The sequence below is a fragment of the Lepidochelys olivacea genome (genome assembly GCF_965140295.1).
Source record: "Lepidochelys olivacea isolate rLepOli2 genome assembly, chromosome: 14".
Lineage (NCBI taxonomy): Eukaryota > Metazoa > Chordata > Testudines > Cheloniidae > Lepidochelys > Lepidochelys olivacea.
Genome location: NC_140424.1, coordinates 40177681 through 40201131, shown reverse-complemented (window position 1 = coordinate 40201131; position 23451 = coordinate 40177681). Strand labels below are relative to the sequence as shown.

Below are 23451 nucleotides of genomic sequence, written 5' to 3'. Positions count from 1 at the left end.
TAGTCTTTGGCCTGGAGCGGCTCCTCCCCAATGCCCAGGCCCTCTCAGAGGTCCAGAGAGGCCCGGCCCACTTCCAGCTTTTGAGGCCCTTAGCCATAATAAAAAGATTTTGTCAGCAAACGAGTCGGGAAAGCATGATGATCAGCATCTTGTGGAATCAGGTTTCAGAGTAACAGCTGTGTTAGTCTGTATTCGCAAAAAGAAAAGGAGTACTTGTGGCACCTTAGAGACTAACCAATTTATTTGAGCACGAAAGCTCATGCTCAAATAAATTGGTTAGTCTCTAAGGTGCCACAAGTATTCCTTTTCATCTTGTGGAATGTTACTTGGAATTTCAAAACAACTAATTTGAAGAAAGGATTTCCTTTGCACAAGTTGTGAAACTTATCAAATTTCAAAAAATTAACAATTGTCTAAATTTGAGGCTCCTTTTGAGCTTGAGGCCCAGGCCAAATGGCCCTCCTGGCCCTGCCTCTGATTGGCCCTGCCAATGCCATGTCTTCCCCTCTTCACCCAGGACAAGGCAGGGAGGACCAACTGTGGGGAGGAGGATTTCCAAGTGGGTTAAATCTGTTTCTGACCTCCTCTCAACTCCCCTGCCTGCAGATTCAGTCTCTTTCCTCCATTTCTCTCTATTGATCAGTTTCTGGGAGTGAAACTGAGGAATCAGTCAGTGCCCTGGAGCTCCCTGGGATCCAGGCCTGTCCCAGCTGAACAGGGCTGCTGGGGAGTGTGAGAAATGGTCCAAACTTCCCGCAGGGCTGAGTTCTGCCCCTAACACTCTGATTCTCTCTCTCCACCTTAGTGAATGTGACTCTGGATCCAGACACGGCTCATCCCGTTCCTAATTATCCACAGGATGATACTGTCATTTTAAAAATGGCATTCACTCTAAACTCCAGGTTAGCAATGCAAAGGTATTATTATTATGATTCGTAATTATCCACAGGAGAATTTTATATTCTGATGAGCGGATGTAAAAGTAATTATTACTATTTTTGACATTTACTATCGTTCACAAAAAAACAAGAACAAGAGTCTCTTCAAAATCATTACTGTATTCAGGTAATTTGGGGCTCCTGGATATTTTAATCTGCTGGTCTGACGCTTCTATTTTAGCAGGAATGTGGCTGTTTCTTTAAGAGGAGACTAATCTGCCCACATCAGAGCAGTTGAAAAGATGACAACCTCTCATTTCCTCTAGTACTTGCAGTTTCAAACTCAGCAGCGCTCTGCTGAAAGAGAAAAACACATTTACCAGTTTGGAAGAAAAAGGATTTCTTAAAAAGCCCGTAAGGAAAGGCGACAATAAAACTCTGCAGCTGCATAGGGGAAGCTGCTGTTTTAGAGAATGTAGTGATAGTAAAAGAAAGTCTTTGAAAGGTGAAAACTCCTGTAACAGCCAAGCCAGAGCAATAATCAGGCTAAAATAAATCCTTTAAATACATTTCTTGAGGGTGAGTAGCCGGCTATTTTAAAGGGCCATCTTATTGTTAAGGTCAATAGTAAGACAGCTCAAGTTGCAGAGTTGCTGGCACAATGCCTTCAGAGCAGAATGGCTGTGGATTTCAACTCCATGGTAAAACGCTAATGCTTGCACTGAAGGAGAGGTGCTGCTCCTCTTTCAGATCAAATATGAAATCGAACTCTCCAGCTATTGGCTCCTGGCCAAATGGGAGTTAAAGGTTACACAGGACCCCATTTCAATACTGCTTACATTTAAAAGGAGAATGATGTAATGTTAACGGCCATCAGATTCCATGCATTAAATAATTTTTAAGCACTCAGCCTGCCTACCTCTTAATGTGCAAAGTCCACATCAAGAAGCAGGATTTTGTTGTTACTTTTGTTTTTAATGTGATGCTAACCCCAAATCCTTCAACTTTCTCAAACTACAAGACTCGTCAGTTTTAAGGTACTTTTCGCATTCACATGTATATGTTAACTCATTCATAAAATGCCACATGAAAATAGTTGCTAAGCTCAATGTCAGGTTTCAGAGTAGCAGCCGTGTTAGTCTGTATTCGCAAAAAGAAAAGGAGGACTTGTGGCACCTTAGAGACTAACCAATTTATTTGAGCATAAGCTTTCATTCATGAGCTACAGCTCACTTCATCGGATGCATCCGGTGAAGTGAGCTGCAGCTCATGAAAGCTTATGCTCAAATAAATTGGTTAGTTTCTAAGGTGCCACAAGTCCTCCTTTTCTTTAAGCTCAATGTTTAGCTTCTGGATCTATTCAATGATGCTGTTAAATAACACCTTATGAAGCTTGCTGTGTGGTCATATAAAAGTAAAGTGACAAGTTTATAAAATGTTTTATCTTTCCCTGTTATCATTAGTTGAGATAATACAATATATTTTCAATTCCTTGCATGTTCTCGCCTCAGCCCATTGTCAGCCACTACTGGCAACCAGTGCGCCTGTAGGGAAGGTGTTTGTCAGTGATTCAGATGAATTCTAAGAACTGTGCAGCAGTCATTTATTCCTTTAGGCACAGTCTCCCAGAATTTATAGTCTCTAGTCTGTCATATTTATTATCAAAAAACTTCTGACGTACACTCTGCAGTAAGGAAGGGGGACTTGTGCAATTTTGGTGACAAATGAGTTAAGCAAATTAACTTTTACTAATGTAATTTTGAATGGCATTTGAGTAATTTCCCCACCCAGATCTGGCCCTCGGGCCAAAAAGTTTGCCCACCCCTGTGCTAGATGCTGTTTGGAGGCAAGCGGTTTCTTTGACCTGGTGTAACGTGCTTACTTGTTTTTCTCAAGCTCAACATGCCGTTGGGAGATTCTGACTCGCCATGTGAATTGTCTAACTATGAAACCACTTAGTCAGACAAGATGGGAGAGTCGCATTGATGCTTTGAAGCCTCTTTGCTATGAACTTGGAAACATTCATGATGCCCTAATTGAAATTTCTAATGATACTAACTTTACTGGCTCATCTGGCAATACAGCACGTTCAGATGCAGAAGGTCTTGCAAATGGCCTTTCCAAGTTCAAATTTGTGACGTCACTCATTTTGTGGTATAATATCCTTTTCGAGATTAACATCACTAGTAAGCAGCTTCAGGAAAAGAACTTGAACATACCTTCTGCTATTCAAAAACTTCAGCAAACTAAAAATATTCTGGAGGAATTCAGAAGTGATGAAGGGTTCGAAAGAACACTGGTAGATTCTCTTGAGCTTGCTGCAGAAATAGACTTTCCGACAGAATTTGAACCAGAGCCAGTTCGCATTCGGCAAAAGAAACAACAGTTTTTGTATGAAGGATGGGACACACCCATTCAGAACCCAAAACAAAGGTTCAAAGTGAATTTCTACTTCACAGTCCTTGATACTGCTATTCACTCGGTTGATGAAAGATTTTAACAGATGCAGCAGCGAGAGTCAGTATTTGGCTTTCTATAGGAGATCCACAGCTTGCAAAAGAAAACAGCAAAACAGATAAGAGAATTTTGTATAAAACTGGAGTCAGCATTGACTCATGAAAATTCAAAAGACATTGATGCTACAGATTTGTGTAGTGAGCTTCAGGCTTTTTCAAGATGATTTAAGAAACATTCCACTCCTGAAGAAGTACTGAAGTTTGTTTGTGAAAATAAACTCACAGACAGTTTTCCAAACATTTTTATAGCTCTACGCATTCTTTAACTTTGCCAGTTTCCATAGCTAGTGGGGAACATAGCTTCTCAAAGATAAAATTGATAAAAACATATCCGTGTTCAACAATGGTGCAAGAGAGACTTGTTGGACTTGCCACAATGTCAATAGAGCATGAAATAGCTGGAAAACTGGATCTAAAAGAATTACTGACTGAATTTTCAAAACTTAAAGCAAGAAAAATCATGTTTTAAGAGCACAGAGTGTTTTTTATTTGGAGTGTTTTGTAAATACTGGTTGAAGTTCATTGAAGAGTTTTCTTATTTCTTTCTATATTGGATGTGGTGGAAATGGCAGTTAAAGCAGGATTGCGTAATGGATGATTTTGGATTTGTAATAATAAAAATTATAATTAACATTTGTAATGTATTTTTATTTGAAATCGGACTGAAATATCATCTAGCTGTTGTGTACAAATCTGTTCTGAAAATTTCGTGTCTCTATTTTATCTGATCGCAGAAACATTGGTCAGATAGATGGACGGATGGACAAACTAAATAATTAAGCCTCTGTTTTAAAAAAAAATGCTTAAAAAACATTAAAAAGAAAAAAGGGGCAAATGTTTCCCAGTTTACCAAAAACCTCAGCCTAGATCTGCGCTGGGGGTTTGGGGGTGGGGGCGCTGATTGCATGGTTCGCTTAGGGCACCAGTTGCTGGCAGCTAGTCTAGGGCCGCCCCTGCCTTTAGGTAGCATTATCCAGTGGGGCCATGTATATGCCCTGAGCCTCTGTGTGCTCCTGTGCAAGGGAATACAAGGGGGAGCGTTCCTGCCGTTCCCTCAGATCCCTCTGACCATCTGTGGAAGTAAGTCTCAAGCTAGCGGAGTCTGATCTGCTGAGCAATCTCCAGCATTCTAATTCCTCCTAAAAATATCTGAAAATTCAGAACTCCTCTAAATTACCCCCCTTCATTGGCATACACCCTGAAATCCTCATCTGCGTGGAAAATCTGTGACCAAACCCCCTCTCTGGGGCTCCCTCTTTGTACGGGGGGAGGGGGAGGAGGTGTCTGTACATGTGATGGACTCTAAGATGGGCTTCAAGCTGTGCTATCATGGGTTGGTCTCATCCCACTGAAAGACAGACAGAGCAGATGCCTATTCTACCTGGGAGAATCTCACGTCTCAGACAGGTGCTCTGTCCGCCTCTCATTCTCCACCCAGACCAGAAAATCATGGGATGCCAGACTGAAGCTCTGTCTCCTGAAGCAGTCGCTGAAAGTAGCTTCAGACTCAGAACAAGTGGGCCCAAGTTCTCTGATAACACCGGAGCCATGGAGCAGGTGGGCGAAGCCTAAGATGACAATGGATAAATCAGCTCTGAGTTAGCCACCAACACCGGCAACAGCATTGCTCCCAGCGATGATTCTCTCTGTTTTTTGTGCTGAGAATGGCCTCCCAATCTGCAAAGCAGACTGATAGAGGGTGCCCAGAATTCTGGGGTCAAGGTTGGAGAAAAAGATCCATATCCCCACACACATAGACATGGGAAGGTCTTGAAAGAGAAATCTTTCAAATCTCACCTAGGTTGACCAGACAGCAAGTGTGAAAAATTGGGACAGTGGGTGTGGAGTAATAGGTGCCTATATAAGAAAAAGGCCCAAATATTGGGACTGTCCCAATAAAATAGGGACATCTGGTCACCCTAATCTCACCAGTGCACATTACCGAGCTGCAACCACATGGGCAGTGTGATTAAATATCTGTAACAGGGAGCTAGTTTCTCACTTTCAACCTCCAAACTGGCCAATGTATGATGATGCCAGCAACCAAAATGTGTGACAACTGTTCGCAATGTGGAACAACTGCAGTTTGTTACATGTCAGACCAGAGGCTACAGATTATAACAGTTTAACTATGGTCTAAATGAAATAAAGCATTGAAAAATCTCGGGGAAAAATTATGACTTGCAACCACAAAATCACCCTGTCTATTACTTGAGTTTCAGGAGTAATTGCTATTGTTTCTGTGGCTCAACCCCAGGGAGGGAGGACTGCTTGACACACATTCTGCAGCATATACAGAAAGAGGATGCTGACACCATGATCTTATGGTTTACTCTTTATGATTATGCTATCTGTTTAAATACAAAAATGATACATGCAAAGATATAAGTATCGTCTCTATATTGTCTGTATTCCAAACTTATGCTGTGCTTCTGGGTGACACCCCAGACAAGTTGGTGTCAGCTCTGCCTAGCCTGCTTGATGGCCCATTAAGAACCATCAGCTATACAACTGACCCACTAAGAGAAGGCAGACACGCCTTGTGACTCAGCAAGGCATGCAGGGACCTGCCTGTGGACAGAACTCTGAGGTTTTTCCAGGCCAGGTGATGGACAGCTTGTCTTTCGGACAAAGAAAGACAGACCACATGGCAAGAGACTATAAAAAGCTGCAGCAGCTCCTCCATCTGGATCTGGGTTTGTCTGGACTGTGGCCGGGGGCAGGTGACATTTATCGATGCTGGTGCCGAGGCCGGGATCTTCACTTTCCCTCTCTAGTCTCACGACTCCTAGTCTCTATGACCTTGGAGGACTCCCATCTACCCAGCCCCTGGCCCCTCATCTCTATGGCCCCTGGAAGCTCCTCCCCCTCCCTCCCTGCAGATCCAGGAGGCAGAGGGGGAGGAGGAGGAACCCCTGGGGCTGCAGGAGGGGCAGAGGGGCCCTGAGAGGCAGAGGTGGGGGCTGGGCAGGGGGCAGAACTAACAACCGGGCTGGGGGCAGGCAGAGGTGGGGACCCAGCATGAATCAATCAGGGTTTTGGGAGAAGCTGGAAGCTCTGCAGCAGCTGGGAGTATTTTGTGCAGATCTGTGGGATTAGATCTCGCTGGGGCAGCAAGAGGGGAAGGCAGAAAATCAGGGGAAAGAAGGGAGCAGCCAAGGGGGATGATCTGTGGGGGGGAGGAGAGTGGGAAAGACACAGGAAAATAAACAGGGATCACAAGTGAGGGCTAGAAAAATGCTGAGTAGAGAAGGAGAGTATGAAAGAAAAGGGAGAAGGAAAGGGAACCTGAGAGGGACAGAGGGATTTATGATGTGTTACTGAAAGTGAGACTGTAACTCATTAATTCCCTATATTAATTCCTGGGCATTGGTGCTATTTTAGTGCCATTAAGCAAACTGCTCTCAGTAGCTGTGGATCTCCTTACAATATGCTGTGGTCATTAAACTCTGTCTTAGCTCCTTTTCCTTTCCTGCTTTCCACCTACTTATTGTAAAATAAAAACACTACAAACAATTCTTGTTTCCTTCACCTTCATGTCCCAGCCGTAATTGTTGTGGGCAGCTCAAGAACGTGAGGTCCAACCTCAGGGCAGTTACAAAGCAGGGCACAAACCCCCCACTGGTTGTCTGTTCTGTATTTAGATTTCACTCACCAGGTATCAACCGTGAACCCTTCAAGCACTAAAACAGCCTTAACACGGGTGGCGGGTGAAGCTTCCCCTGGGGGAGGCTAGTTCCCTGTCCCACCTCTTGCAACCCCATTCCACCCCCGTGCCCCCCCCAGGCCCTGTCCCCACTTCACCGCAGGCCCTGCCCAGCCACCACCATTCACTGCATCAATCTCCTGCCCATGTGAGGGCAGCGTTGATAAGGGATGCAGCAAGGGGGGAGGGCTCTTGACGGGGAGGAGGGGTGAGGAAGGATGCGGAGCAGGTTGGGGGTCTTACGGGCAGGGGATGGGTGAGAGGAGGGACACGGCAACGTGGGGATCTCACGGGGCGATGGAGTAGAGGAGGGACATGAGTGAGGTATGGGGAGTCTCACGGGCAAGGAGATGGAGGAGAGGAGGGACACAGTGAGTGATGGGTAGAGGCATCTTGTGGGTAGGGGGGTGGATGAGAGGAGGGACAGGGTGCGCTGGGCAGTCTTGCGGGGAGGGTGGAGGAGAGGAGGGACACAGTGACCCGTGGGCTGGGAGATCTTGCAGGGGCTGGGGGATGAGGAGGGATGGGGCAAGTGGCAGTTGGCGGGGGGATTTTGTTGGGGGGGTGAAGAAAAGGAGGGTCATGGAGAGCAGTGGGGGAAGGATCTCACAGGGGATGGGGTGGAGGTGAGGAGGCACACGGTGAGCAGCAGGCAGGCGTTTCACGGGGGGGTGAGGAAGTATGTGGTGAGTGGCAGGCGGGGGGGTGTGGTCTCGCGGGGGTGAGGAGGGATGTGGCAGGCAGGGCCCTCTGAATGAGACACCCATGTGGAAAGTTGGGGGTAGTTAATTCAGATAGGAAAGCAAGACGTGATATGGATAGTATCAGAAACCACCACTGGTAGCTAAACCTGATGGCTAAATTTGATGGGGCTGTTTTTCACACAACCCCTGGCAAAGAGCTATGAAAATTTTGCGGGCGGGGGAACCAAGGTTGGAGGGGCACCAGCAAATGATACCCCTGTTAGGAAGGGGAAAAAAGTAAACTTGTGAGAATGAAGGACAGCGAAGGCTTTGAAATAGGGTGGCCACCACTGAGGTACAAAAAATCAGGATGTCCTCAGGCCATAAGCCTGGCAGTATCTACTGATCACCTTACACATGTCCCAGGGCAGCTACCTCCAAAAAGCATATGCTTCAGTGTTCACAAAATGGGAGGATTAGTTACAGACATTAGGTTTATTATTTTTAATTAAAAGGTATAAAAAGTTCATAATATTGGAAGTCCAAAATGGTATTAATTGTCATAGGAACATAAAGCCATTTCAGATATATGGAACCTTTCAGAGCAGTAAGTCAATCAAAGGTTGCAATTTCAGCTTGCAAGGTACAGCCTGTATCCAGAAACATAATGTAACCGTGTCCTTAGCTGTATTCAGTGCAATTGTCATTGATACCAGTGTCATGTGTGTCTAGATAGCCAAATATATATCACCAGTGTTACTGACTCTTGCCATTTTACCAAGAGGGTGGCATTACCATTTGGTGTTTTTATTCTGAAAGCACAAGCTTCTGGAATCAAATGATTGCTTGAGAATCACAGTTTTCACTAAGTATACCAATAAAAAAATTTTAACTTGTGGTTTTGGAAAAAAAGTGAAAATGTGAATCTAATGCACCCCTAAAGGCTCAGAAACAAAAAATGAAAAGAACCCCAAACTTACTTGGTTTTAAATCATAATTCTTTGAGGCATGATGTACCATATGATTTCTTGGGGTTATCACTACTGTATATCTATGTTTAGTTAAAATTACAGTAGAAATTTGCCTCTGAGAGAGATTTCATACAAGAGTGTGTTATTAGGTTGACCCGAGTGGATGGCTGATGTTGAAGGCCCTGCGCACTGTTCTAGTTGAGAGCAGAATTTGATGATGAGTCTGGTATCTTTCATACAATCTAGTGTATTTACAAAGTATGTAGGAAGTTCTGTTTCCATTATCTAAGGAGGCACCAAACCATCCCACCCATCCAAAAAAAACCTCAGAAATCTTCCTTTGCTCACTGCTCCAAACTCTCTCAGTCAACTTGTGACTGGGTGCGCGTGTGGACGCACACACACACACATGCAACACAAAAATTCCAGAGTGGCCTCGGGTCTTCTCTTTGCTATTGTGTCTTGCTCTCATGTGTAACCGTTAACCTGGACAAAGGGAAGCTGCTACATTCATCCGTTTAAGGGGCTTTAAACCAACAATAGGCCAGTGCCCTTAGTGAACACGGGCGAAGTAAGTCAATCGTGAACCAGGTAGCACAAGGACATACCTCTACACAGTCTTACCCAAAGTGATGGTGAACTAAGAACAATGAGAGTAATAAAATAAATAATTAAAAGGGGTGAAACTGCATTTACCGGGGATTAGATAAAAGGGAGAGCAGCACAAGCCATCAAACACTGCTCAGGGGATTCTGTGCCCCTGCGTAGGCACAGAATTCATGTGCCATCCAGAATTTTCTTTTTCTCTGCAGAAAATACATTCTGCCAGAGACGTGCTGCAGTTACACCTTTCACCCACCAGGGGCCACTGGGGGGGCAAGGGGGTAATTGCCTAGGGGCCCAGGAGATTTCAAAGGGCCTGCGGACCCTGGCTGCCACCACTGCGGTGGTCCTGGTAGCGGTGGCCGGGAGCCCCAGGCCGTTTGAAATCACCCAGGCATGCTGCAGGGCTCCTATGCACACAGGCTGGATGGGTGCAGTGGCAGATTAAGGGGAGGAGAAGCTCCAGACCCCAGCAGGAGATGCGCTGGGCAGGGTGGGGATAAAGGAGAAGCCCCGGACCTAAATTCCCTCTCAGCTATGCCCCTTCCCTGACCCCCACCAAGCCTAGCCTGGACCTGCTCTGGCTGGGGGACAGATGCCCCCAGCCGAGCCCCTGGAGATGCTGTGACCGTAGAGAGGCACCTCTCAAGTGGCCCCGAGCTGGAGCCGGTGAGAGAGGGCTGGGGGTAGTCCCAAGGGCAGCCAGCACCCCAAACCCTTCATCACCAGCCTGACCCCTAACCCCACATGCACAGACAGAGCCCTCACCTGCCCCGCACTCAAACTCTATGCCCCAGCCCTGAGCCCCCCTGAGACCGCTTGGCCCCAGCCCTACCACACACCTCCATATTCGTGCACATAACAAAAGTCATTCCGCACATGGACATAAAAAATTACAGGGAACACTGCCACGGACCCCGGCAGAAGCCGCGCAGGGTGGGTGGGAGAAGCCCTGGACCCTGGGAGAAGACGTGGGGCTGAAGCCCCCAGTTCAGGACCCCCAGATGCCCTAGCGGCAGAAGCTGCAGGGCTAAAGCCCTGACCCCCCTCTATGCGGAGCTGGCCTGAGTCCCTCTCTCTCCCGTGCCCCCTGCAGGGAGCTGGCTCTCACTCTCAGACTGTGGAGTAATTCAGCCCAAATCTACTCACCTTGGTATCGCCATTTCCCCCATCACCACACAGCCATGAATGGATTCAGCCTAGGAGGCAGGGTCAGCATTAGCCCCATGTGGCAGGTGGGATCGAGGACACCCAGAGGTGAAGTGAATTGCAGCCTTGGGAAACAACGGAGAGGGGCTGCCGCCGAATTGCCGCCGGGGCTGCTGCCGGAGTGCCGCCCCTTCAGCAGGGCCACCCCAGCCACCAGCTTGCTTTGCTGCGCCTGGTTCACGGCAGGGAGGTTGTTGGTTGCGGGGGGGCCGGGCGTTGTGGTTTGAGGGGGGGATAGCAGTACCTGCAGCAGGGCAGCATCGATTTAACCTGCCCTTGCCCTGCTGGCCTGGCAGTTGCAGTGCACCGGGGCGGGGGGGCTGTTGTGGGGCAGCTGGGGTCGGGGGGACACACAGGCTGTGTGGGGGAGGGGCAGGCGGAGGCTGCAGCAGGGTTTGCGCGAGTTGGGGGGGTTGGCACAGCTGGGCTGGGGGTGGCTCGACTGGGCTGGTGGTGGGAGGGGAGTGGCACCCACTGCCCTGTGCTAATTATTGGTCAGTCTTTGGTTATCTGGGGTGCACCAGCCTGGGAGGGGGTGTCTGCTGGGGATCTGCTCTGGGTGTGTACTGGCTGCACCTCGGGTCAGCTCCCCTGCTTTTTTTTTCTGTTTCTTTTTTTAAAAAAATATTAAAAGTTCTGCTCGGTGTGTTGGCCTGTCTTTCTCTTAGTGTTGGTTGGTGGGTCCTGGTGGGCACACTGGACTGGTGGTATCGTGTGGGGGGGAGGGGGTAAGAGGGGCAAAGGGGACACTGGCTGTGTGGGTTTCTGGCGGGGCACAGAGAGGTGTTGCTTCAGGGGGTCCCCAGAGTGTATGGGGGGAGGGATTTGAATGCAGAATGAGTAGGGGGTGCTGGTATATACAGTGTGTGGGGGTGTATGGTGGAGGCCTTAGCATGGACAGTGTGTGTGTGGGGGGGGGGGGTGTTGCATGGGGCCCAGAGTGGGGTGGAGGCGTGGGGGTCTGGCTCTGGCATTGTGGGGGCCCTGGCTGGGGCAGTTGGGGGGCAAGGCTTTTGTTTTTTGTTTTTATTTGGATTTTTTTCACCATCAGTGCTGGTACAGCACCCCCACCCCCAGCCTGCCCCTCCCTTCCTGATCTCACGAAAGTGAAAGTAACCTTGTCCCACTGCCCAGAGAGAGGGAGCCATGGCTGCAGAGAGCCCCGTGGAAAGTCTCCAGGAGGAAGCGACATGTCCCGTCTGTCTGGAGTATTTCACAGACCCTGTCACTCTGGAGTGTGGGCACAATCTCTGCCGAGCCTGCATCGCCCAGTGCTGGGAGGGACCCGACACAGCCGCCTCCTGCCCTCAGTGCAGAGAAACTGTGCAACAGAGAAACCTCAGGCCCAACAGGCAGCTGGCAAATGTAGAAATAGCCAAAGGGGCTGACTTTTCAGGCAGCGAAAGGGGGCAGGGTGTGTGGGGAACACCAGGAGGCTCTGAAACTGTTCTGTGAAGAGGATCAAACCCCCATCTGTGTGGTGTGCGACAGATCCCAAGTGCACAGAGCTCACATGGTGGTTCCTACAGAGGAAGCTGCCCAGGAGTACAAGGTAGGGAGTTGCTGTCAAATTTAATGGTAATAACTTTGGTTACAAGGTTCATTTCACCGGAAGTTGCCTGTTGCAAGTGTATCTGCATCATTCAGCTCTCCAAAGCCTTCACTGAATGGGAGATACTACTGAAAAATAGATGATCTGGGAGAGTGGCAAGAAGGGCAAAAAATAGTCTTTCAAGATACCTGACATGGGAGACTTTTATCTAAGAAGCGGAATCCTTATTAAAACCAGCTTCCCCTGGTGAAATAAGGGAACTTTTTTATCATAGGTGCCGACCGCGTGGGTCCTGCTCTCAGGCCCTGCTGATCAGTGCCTCTCCGTGCCTCCCGCCTGTCAAGCTCAGCTGTGGGGGCTATTGAGGGGAGAGGAGGAGGAGTAAGCATTGGCACCCTCCGGGGATGGGGCAGAATGGGGTGAGTAGAATTGGGGTGGGGCCTTGGGAAAAGGGGTGGAGTCGGGGTGGGGCCTGGGCAGAGCCAGGTGTCAAGTCCCCTCCCCCCAGCACATTGGAAAATTGCTTTTTACAGAACAGAAGCGGTTAAATGATCAGTGAGGCTTGACTCACAAGAGCTGCAGGCCGGTCTATGTGAGAATGCTGCCTTCAGGCTGGAGATGGGGAAGTTACAAGCTGTTGATCTTGTTCCTGATTTGTATCATAGAACTTATTATTAGTTTTATTTGGATCACAGCAGTCCCCACAGCCCCCAAATGAGATCTGGGCCCTGCATAAAACACAATGAGGGACAATGCCCACCTTGAACAGGTTGCAGACGAAGTAGACAAGAGGTGGGGAAGGGAAACTGAGGCACAGAGAGGGCAGTGACTTGTCCAAGGTCATGCAGTAGGTCAGTGGCAGAATTGGGAATACAACCAAGATATCCAAGGTCCAGTCCAGTGCCCAAACTGCTCGACCAGCCTGCCACCCCACAACAGCACTGAGCAGTGATGAAGCGCGGCCATTAGGAAGGAAAGACTCTTTGACAAACATCCCAGGCCCAGCAGGGAGATGAGGTTTCTCATTGGGATGAAGGGGTTAAACTCAGATGCCGGCACAGGAGGTGACTGTGCTAAATAATGCAGGGACCTTCCCCCCCCCCCCCCAGCACCTTGAATCCACACACAAAAGGGCTCCAGACAGCTCAGGGGTCCATGTCATTTACCACTGGGATTACACTGGATTGCAGCAAAACTAACCCCTGGGCTGTGCTGACCTGGGTCAGTCTGACCTGTTCTGCGGTGTACATGGGCAAGGACCAACCACAGCGGTTCCATGAGTCCCACAGTGCAGCATCTTCAAATCTCTCAGGATCCACTGCTTCGGTGATCTTTCTAGGGACTGGGACTGTAGATACCTACCCGGAAGGCATTGCTGCTGAGAGTGTTCAGGACAGCACTAGGGCAAAGCCCAACCATTCTTACAACAAATCAGCCTGTCTAATGGGGCTTGGCCCTAATGCTTCTTAGACCACGTCTGTCCAACCAGTGCAATCCCCAGGGCTTCAGGGCAGGAATTCAATGGGGACTTGGCTCCTGAGAAAATCCCAGCCCATAATTTGAGACTGATGTTTTCAGTCTGGAATACCAGGATTTCAGGGCACATTGCCCCTCAATCAATTGCTTATAACATTTTCAACGAGCGGGTGAATTAAATTATATATTTTAGTTTTCTTTTTTTAATACCCCATGGAACCCCTCAGTCCCCACTCCCACAGCAGCAGGATTTATAACATGGCCTCTCTGGTCCCCCACCATTATTTCTGAGGCCAATCACTGTTGGGGGACTTGACACACTGTTCCATCACGTACACAAATGCTTACGAGCCAGATTAGAGGTCAGAGCTCCAAGGTTCTGTGCCTGGCTCTGTTGTGCAGTGGTGCTAACCAGATCATATCTATTTTATGCATTCAACCCAAAGGCAGTAGGAATGAGTGGCTAGCACCTGGGTTCTCCATATTGGAGAGCTGGGTTCTTTTCCCAGTTCCACCTGAAGTGACCTTGTGCAGCCTCTCAAATACTTTGTAATTGGGGGGAGAAAGTGTCTGATAGTTCTCTGCTATCTCGGGCAGGGGATCTCGTGTTGTATTTGTGACTCGAGTTGTGATGTGCATGGAAATATAAAGAACAAAAAAGAGAGGTGACATTTGAAGTCAAGGCTTCTAATGCTGACTTTGCTGCATGTTTGCTGGCAGAAGAGTCACACGTGTGTCTGTGAATAGCTGTCTCCTTTTGAAGCACGACAGCAAAAGCAATGGAAATCAGGGAAAATAGTGAATTTTCCACTAATCCAGTAATTTGGGAGCTCTGCTGGCCGCATGATGCTGATCTTTCTTCTTGCCAGTTGGGAACTTGTAATTCAAAGGCAATTACAGTGTGCAAAATACATTGCTCATGTGACTCTGACAGACCAGCTCAGAGCAGAGCAATAGTTCCCTTGTGTCCGAATATCAAAGAAGGGTTAAGTGTATCGATGTGTGTTCAAGCCAGTTCACTGGTGCAGACAGAGATCAAACCAGAGATGTTCAATGTATTGTTTTTACTTGTCTAAATCTTGTTGTTTATTATTACATTACCTTTCCATTCTGTAGGCCTTGGTAATTAGATTAACACACACTTCAATTTAGGGTTGTGTTAAGATGAGAAGATGTCTGATGTGGAAACTTCATGAAAACTAATAAAGGCTGTTTCTTGTTCTCTTTCATGTAGATTGCATATACCCCTGTAATTACATTTCCATTGTATATTTCTTCGCAACTAAATAACCCATTAAATGTAGATGAAACCTTGCGGGATGCAGATAAAGAAGCGGCCACCTTCCCTGCCAGGGGTGAACCCTGCGGAGCCGCAACCCCTGAAAACCGCTGATTTAAATCATGTCTCTTCAGATCCCCACCACACCACTTCAGCTCTGGGAATAATTGTTGGGCTGTGTGTGGGCCAGCTGCTGGAGGGAACGTGACACAGGCTGTGCTAATGGCTTACACCAGTGTTTGCCAGTCATCAACAGAACATTTGCGATCAGGGCTCTGGTCTCCTGTTGCTGGCTCTGGTGTGGTGTAACCGTTAGCAACAGGTGAACCAATGAACAGATACTTGACACTTTCAGCCAAGGCCGTGGGGCTGAGGAGCTAAGACCTGGGATTCCATTTGGAGACCCTGATTCTGTTCCCCGCTTTGACTTCAGTGACCTTGTGCGACCTCTGTTCACTTATTAGCAAAATGAACTCATGGCCTCTAGCTTGTTTCACTTTCCCCAGCCCTTGTTTTGTGTGTGTGTGTCCTTGTTGTTGGAGAGCATCCCCGCTCTCCCATCCCGCTGTTCCACTAAACAGTCTGGGAACTGTCCCATTGGCACAGTCAGCTGCAAGTGACATGGGAGGAGGGATTCATCTTTCCAGCCTCCACCTCAGCCCCTGGAGGCCAAAAATAACTGCATGTCGCATGTGTCTGACTGATGACTGCAATTCTCAGGCAATATGTTCACCAGCAACAAAAACCCAGCAGCAGTGAGATTCTCACCCTGAGCCCATGCACCACAGCTGACAGCATCTGGATGCCATGAAGCAGCAAGGCTGGTTAGAAGCAAGTTTACAACCATGTAACCAGTTTGCCTTACACAAGGGTAGCAATGTATCTCATCACAATGTGAGTCAGGATCTGTAATAATATTGTATCTGGTTGCTCAGGAAGTAACCAGCTGCTTCCCCAGGATGCCTCTGCCCAGCACACCTTTCCCATCGCAGCTGCAGCTCCTGTTCTGGCTCCAGAAGGCCACTCCCCAGATTCCCTCTTGATCCTGATCTCAGATCCACTCTGCCACAGACGAGTTCTGGCTGCAGGGCCCAGCCACATGAAACAGCAGCAGTATGAAGGCGAGTGACTGATGGCTACAGATCTCCAGCCATGCATTCCCCAGCAAAACAAGGAGCAATGACAGCCTTCCCCTTAAGGAAAATAATTTCAGCTCACACCATCCAGCTGCAAGAACATACAAATTCCACAGTGTAGTGCATTAAATAGTGCAACGTTGTATCCAACTTTACAGCAGCCCCGGTAACAAGCCACATCTCTGGCAAGCTCTCCTTTCTCACCTCAGCTGGATTTCCATTTCTGGCTGGTGCATGTCCTCTCCACACTGGGCAATAAACTTACACTGGGGTGCAAGGCTGGAGAGCTGGGGGATATTGGCTGGTGCCTTTCTCTGTGTGATGTGTGAGTGGCTCTGGGAGCATTCAGGCAATCCAGCTGGGTGTGGGGTTCCACCTATTTTTGTGCTGAGTGATGACAGCTCCCAATGGGGTTTACTGCTTCAAAGCATTGTGAGAGACAGCTCAGGCTGGAAATGTAAGGGGCCACAGTGGTACCCCGGATCCAGTTTGCACGCGGGGGATCCTGTCACAAGGGGAGCACTATGTCTGCTGACCAGTCAGAACTTAGAACTAACAACTTACGCAGTTTGGTCCCTGTTTGATTTGTACCTGAGAACAGAGAGAGGTTTGGCTTTAACCTTCGACCTTACAGCAATAAAGACACTCCCTTCACCATAAACTCCAGTGTAGCGTACAAGGGCTGTTTACTACTGAAGTAATTAAAAGGGGAGTTTTCATTTGGCGCAGGAGATGAAAAATATAATGGTTATTAGGACTGTATTAAACAGGGCCGGATTAGCTTTTTGTGGGCCCGGTGCCAAACATATTTGTGGGGCCCCCTGGGGAATGAAGGGGCCAGGGGCAAGAGCACAGCAGGCAGGGCGCATTTGATTTAAATCATGATTTAAATCACTAGTCAGGAAGTCTCGATTTAATCATGGTTTTCTATATAAATGTGCATTCTTGTTTGTTGTTACAACCTTAATACATATTCTTCACAACTCAGAGATCGATGTAGGTTTCATTTTTAGAAGGTACACACTATACATTTTTAAACAGTGATTTATTTTGAAAACTTTTCGGATTAGTTTTACAGCTATATCAGAAAATGAATGATTGGTTATTTCATTTACCAAAGGTAATTGAAGCAGATATTTATTGTCATTGGGAGGTGAACGATCTCCAATTCAACAGGTTAATCATTAATAATTGGAGGATTTTCTTGCCAGGCTGTATTAGGAGGAGAACATCACCAGACAGACATTTAAATTGTTTTATTTAACGAAAACAACGTTAAGTATTCTGGATTTTTTCTTCAACAGCAAACATATAATATTTTAACAAAAAAGCATATGTCCCTCACTTCTCACATTTATCTCCAGACTTCTTCTCCTTGTCCAGATCTATTCTGCCCCCAACAGTCTTCTATTCATTGAACTTTTTGAAACTTTGCACTTTTAGAGAGAGGTACAAAGGGATTGACTCCATGTACACAAATTTACAGAAGGACAATAGAGTTGAGGTCTGTTATTTCTCACCTTTACATATTATTTATTTATTTTAAAACATTTTTGCTGTTAACAAGCATGTTACCTCTGGAGACACAAATCCAGAGTTTGAGAACTGAAAAATTAAGCATCTCTGATGGTGTCTTCTAGACTGAGCACTGAGTCCCATTGGGTAGATGGAAAGATTAACCTAAATAATCTATACAGAAGCCCAGTGGAACCCCATAAGATTGGGTCCTGTGGCGGTTCAATACAAGACAGGACACGGCTTTAGGCAAGCAAGCAGGCTGGTCTGCTGACGGGATTGCCCCTGTCATCTTTTCCACCACTCTTTTATTTCTCTCCCCCCTGCGCATTACATACTCCGACTGCAAAAGGCATCAACAAAGGAAATAATATGACTTTGATTAATATTCTTATTTACCAGCCTTTATCTACTACCATCCTTGTTCTCAGGCCTTGAGCCTAGTCCAAGGAAGCTTCCCACGGTTCATGTCCTTTAATTGACTTCCCAATGGTCCATGTTCCCATGGTCCATGTCCTTGCACAGAGCAATGTGTGCATCACTCCTACACAACAGTCAGGGTGTGCCCTGACTGTTTCCAGGTGCATGAACGCTACATGAATCCTTCAGGGTCCCTAATCCACCAACTATTAGAACTCATTTACAAAACTTTTCTCAAACATTACATGAATATATTGTCTCATACGGTAGAAATATAATTTACCATCCCTATTCCATGATGACAGATCTTTGAGCTGTAACCTATCTTAATTAAAACTATCTTTCGATAGGTTTTTTTCTCAAAAAGCATTTTATCCAAAAAATCCAATTTAAATGAAAAAATCGAATTTTTAATTTTTTTTTAAATCATTGATTGTTATCCACCCTGACAGCGAGACACAGTGGGGGGTGGGGGGAGGATTGGTCCCCAGCTGGAGCGAGGCAGGGGCCAGGGGCAAGACCAGCACAGTGGGGCACGGGGGGAGGATTAGTCCCTGCTGACTGGAGCAAGGCAGGGGCTGGGGGCAAAAGCACAGCGGGGCGGGAGCTAGGGTTGGTCCCTGGAGCGAGGGAGGTGCCAGGAGTAAACTGCAGGCGCAGCAGGGCTGGGGAGGGGTAAACAGGATCCCCCCCCCCGCCCACTTTCTCCCTGGTCCTAGCGCTCCTCTCCGGCCCCCCACAGGCTGCTTGCCAGTGACGGGCGGGGGGGGGGGGGGATGAGAGGAGCCCTCAGCCGCCAGCGGAGAGCAGGAGCGAGTGGGCGGGGTGGGGGGCGGAGGAGAAGCCCCGGGGCCGGTCCTAGGGGAAGGGGCTGGAGGGCGGAGCCGGAGCCGGCGCCGCGGCCGCTGGGCTGCAGCAGAAGTGGAGCGACCGAGGGGCCCCTGATGCGTGTGAACCCAGCGCCGTCAGAAATCCGGTCCCGCATGTAGCAGGTCTCGCGGAGCAGGGAGCCGAGTCTCTGCGAAATTCTCACGGGGCTTCCGCCAAACTGGGGCCCTTGGGTAGATCTGAGTCAAGACGGGACCCCTGGGTGGACTTCTCCGGGAGAGGATCCTTCACCCCAAAGGGCAATGTGGGGGTGAAGGGACGGAAACCCCCCCCCCGTGCCCCTCCCTTTCCTACTTTCGCTTTCTAGCGCGGTGGAGGCATCGAGAGAGACACATCTCGCTTCAGTGTCTTGACAAAAAAGAGACACCGTTTTGGCAGACATTTGGAAGCAAAGCCTGGGATCCAGCTCCTTGTCTCTGTCATTTCTCCTCACTTAATTTGTCCTCACTGAAATCATCACTGAAAATGTAAACCCCCCAGAGGAGAATGGATGAGGATTGTAGAAAACCTGGAGATGCCAGGGAGAGCTCAAAACTGTTCCAAAGCTGATTTCCAGGGGTCATCAGGTAGGTGAGCTTCTGTCACTTGAGTACTCTCTCCACTGCTCTTAGATATCTCCTAGGAGACATTTAGTCTTTGAGTGAATAAATAGCTGCAAAATGATCCAGTAATCCCAGATAAATGTATCTGACTCTGAATATAAACTTTGCTTTTGAACTATATATTCCAAATTTTATCTGAGCTGTTTTGTTTCCTCCCCTTTCATTGGAATTTAACATCAGACTATTGTGGCTATTTGATGTAAGAATTTTTTGTCTTTCCTCTTTATATTTTATTCAGGAAAACTGGACCTGATCCTGCTCTCAATGCATTCAAAGGGAGTCTGGCTATGAATTAACTTATTGTAGATTTCTGTTTTGAAAAGTAAGTTACAAACGCTTGCAAATCCAACTTTATGGGCAGCCTCTTTCTATGTTACCTTGGATACTTGATAATTCTGTTTATGGGACTGAATCATTTTGCCTCTGATATGTTGAAAGAAAAGAAATGGGTAAAAAACAAACAAAAACAAAGAATCTTTCTGTCTCACACACAAACACACATGCATCCGATGAAGTGAGCTGTAGCCCATGAAAGCTTATGCTCAAATAAATTGGTTAGTCGCTAAGGTGCCACAAGTCCTCCTTTTCTTTTTGCGAATACAGACTAACATGGCTGCTTCTCTGAAACCTGACAAACACACAGTTTCTCATTCCTTAAAACTTTTTTCTCCATTGACGGAATTACTACCAACTTCTACACCGATCTGACTTTTTTAATGTGGATTTTGTAGGGATGGGACAAATTCAGACTCATAAAGGAAACACATATTCCGTTTATTTAAATGGCTGTTCTAACTACATAATATGAAAAAGTTCACTTAATAATGCATTTATTCCTTTCTTATTTAATGTGTCCTCTTTAATGTTTGACTTTAATGATTTCCTGTTAGTCTCAGTGTTATGTTCACTAAGATGAGTTTTCTTTCCTCCTTCTTCCCGTTGTCTAGATCAAGTTACAGTGCAGATGAAGGTTCTCTCATCCTGCCACAGCTCCCGAGCCAGCTCCCTTCTCCCTGGGTTTATCATTTGCTTCCTTACCTGTTCTGTTCACAGGATGGGATCAGGTAGGAATTCGCCCCGTGGCTGCTGTTTCTTAGAGAATTTATTTAGGCTCCTGAAGTGTCTGAACAACATGCTCCACTCAAAGTCAATGTAACTACTCCCAGTGTGTAAATGTAACCACGCAGCAAGATCAGCACCTTCATTATCCATTGTTTGCTCTCATTCTGTTGCTGCTGCGGGGTTATTTTATTTGCTCCTGGGATAGGGCTCAGGTCTGTTTCTTCACACGAGTCTCTTGAAAAGGTTGTCAAGGATACCCAGAGCATTGACTGGACACCTGTTGAAGAGTTTAACAATAACAAGAATAATTCATAAAGTACATAAATTATCTTAGAGGATCTGAGATATACCAGAGATCGGAGCCATAGTTAGAGCCCCACATGTGCACAAAAATGTAATAAGAACTAGAATATTTGAGAGAGGCTGGGGACAGGTATTAATACCTGATGGTGTGGGCCCCTGGTGAGGGCCCTACATGACAATTGCACCGCCTCCTGTCTCCACTGTGGAATATCAGAGCTAGTTTTGATTCCACTAGGAGTCTATTTGGGGGAGGGAGCTCAGTGGTTTGAGCATTGGGCTGCTAAACCCAGGGTTGTGAGTTTAATCCATGAGGTGGCCATTTAGGGATCTGGGGCAAAAATTGGAGATTGGTCCCCCTTTGAGCAGGGGGTTGGACTAGATGACCTCCTGAGGTCCCTTCCAACCCTGATATTCTATGTCATGTGACTTTTTTTATTGGACCTGTTAGCTAAAACATATATGTTAGGTGTGGTATACACCACCGTATTATTAGGTATTATATGCACAGTAATTCTCTCTTTACATATGGTGTTGGGAAATTAACGGAATGTATTATGCTCTTCTAACAATTCTGTTCACCCACATCAAATATCCCACCAAACTTTGCTAAAGTTAAGTTAGTGTTCAGAATAGAACATCGGAAGCCTATCAAAGCCAAGAGACATGAATGCCATGTCCTAGCAGTGGCTGGGATGTACGTCTACTCCCACCTGGTTTGGAATGTTCTGTCCCAAACAGCAATAAGGAACGTACAGAACAAGATTAAGAAATGGGGAGTTGGATGGGGTGATGGATAAAGTGCTTTTTCACTTGCGAACACCCCTGGTATAAATATAAGTGGTTTTGGTGGTGTATTTTTGAAGCACAATTTCTGTGTAAGGTGAGCACACTGCAAGGTAAGGATTGCTTTCCAGAAGGAGGATATGTATGTCTCCTTTTCATAGCGTACTGATTTGTCCTTCGGCAATACATTTGGCAAAGTTTGGTTAATTGGTCTCTTGATCATATGAAGTATTGAACCACAATAGTACAACAATTGCCTAGAGCAACAGGCCTAGATCTCAGGAACACCTTGGTGGAAGAACACCAGATATGGCCCACCAACCCTCCCCTTGTTCCTGGTGAGGACCAGCAAATGTCATGCCAATGTCAGTAAGCGTGTCAGTTTGAGAGCACTTAGAAAAAGGGGCTACTTGAATAGCTTGTCTCAACTATACGCCGAGCACGTCCATTCCCAGTTCTCTGCCTCACCAAGGTGGTTGTTGTTATTGCTGTCCCGGTGCATTTTCCAGCAAAATTCACAGTGATTGGACCCCCTGACCCTGTCGCTGCCATCCTGGGTCAGGAAGCTGTGTTACCCTGTCACCTGTCCCCCTGGATGAGCGCTGCAAACATGGAGGTGAGATGGTTCCGACCTGAATTTGTATCCTTTGTGCACCTGTATCGTGATGGGAAGGATCAGTATGAAGGGCAGATGCCAGAGTATCAGGGAAGGACAGAGCTTTTGAAAGCCGGACTCACAGATGGAAATGTTCCCTTGAGGATTCTCAATATCAGACCCTCTGATGAAGGACAATACCACTGCTTTGTTCAAGATGGTACTTTTTATGAAGAAACCGTATTGGAACTGCGGGTAGCAGGTCAGTAACTTGTGTCAGTTTTAACTGTGTGTGGTCTGCAGGCTTTGTTCTTTCTTATCACAACAGCTGTGACTCCTTGCTTGTGAAATATTTTGCAATAACACAGTGTATCTAACTTTCAGCAAACAGCCACTTTCATACTTGGGAAAACATGTTGAAAACTTTCCCAACGTGTTATTAAACACATTTTCAGGATGGGCAAGGCACTTTCTTGCCCAGTCTTGATTGACTCCCAAAGGGGTCTTTAATTAAGAGGGAAAGGCCTTCTGGACACATAAAGCCTTCCAATTGCTCTGCAGTCGTTTCTAGGATGTGTGGCTAAGGTGGGGCTGCCAGACTTTTATGGCCTTCTTATGGGTTGGTTGTTATGTAGGGGTGTAGTTAAAATCAAATGCAGCCTTATTTGCTGAGACTCTATAGTGGTGATGGTGGTGATGGGGAGCTACATATTAACCACTCTTAGACAAGACTGAGTATTCATTTATCCCTTCATTTATCCAGTATTCATTTATCCCTTCTCCTGACTACCCCCGTGAACAAGTGCTTTCTAGTGTGAGTAAGGGATCCACAAACTGTCCCTCATCCCTTCTGCTTTATAAATTAATTCATGGAATTGAAACCTTTATGTGTTTTCCCCTTAGGTCTGGGCTCTGCTCCTCTCATCTCTGTGGAGGGTCACCAGGATGGAGGGATCCGGGTGGTTTGTCGATCAGCTGGCTGGTACCCAGAGCCTGAGGTGCTGTGGAAAGATTTCAATGGGCAGCGTTTACCATCACTCTCTGAAACAAAATCCCGTGGCGATAACAACCTGTTTGAAACAGAAACTGCTCTCATTGTAACAGAACATTCAAACCAAAACTTGTCCTGTTGCATCACGAACACCGTTCTCAATCAAGACAAGGAATCAGCTGTTTATATAGCAGGTCAGTCACCATCCAAACCCCACACTGAACTCACCACCACCAGAAACCAAACAAAACATAGGAAGAAAAGAATGGAAACATCTGTGGTG

General features: G+C 47.0%; 1 protein-coding gene and 1 pseudogene across 3 annotated transcripts in view; both read left to right on the top strand.

The window, feature by feature from the left end:
* The first annotated feature begins 11709 nt into the window (after positions 1–11709).
* The window catches only part of LOC311530891 (zinc finger protein RFP-like), a 181845-nt pseudogene continuing 170103 nt past the window's right edge, over positions 11710–23451 (top strand). Inside the window, exon 1 of the transcript XR_014714581.1 lies at positions 11710–11931. The product of XR_014714581.1 is annotated as a zinc finger protein RFP-like (transcript). The remainder of the gene's footprint in view (positions 11932–23451) is intronic.
* The window catches only part of LOC311530851 (butyrophilin subfamily 1 member A1-like), a 31920-nt gene continuing 27302 nt past the window's right edge, over positions 18834–23451 (top strand). Inside the window, exons 1-5 of one of the 2 annotated variants that reach the window (XM_084647802.1) lie at positions 18834–19398; positions 19673–19756; positions 20382–20498; positions 22092–22439; positions 23081–23362. In XM_084647802.1, the coding sequence (XP_084503928.1) occupies positions 20399–20498; positions 22092–22439; positions 23081–23362 (730 nt within the window). In that variant the 5' untranslated portion in view covers positions 18834–19398; positions 19673–19756; positions 20382–20398. The remainder of the gene's footprint in view (positions 19399–19672; positions 19757–20381; positions 20499–22091; positions 22440–23080; positions 23363–23451) is intronic. The other variant, XM_084647803.1, reaches the window with a different exon arrangement.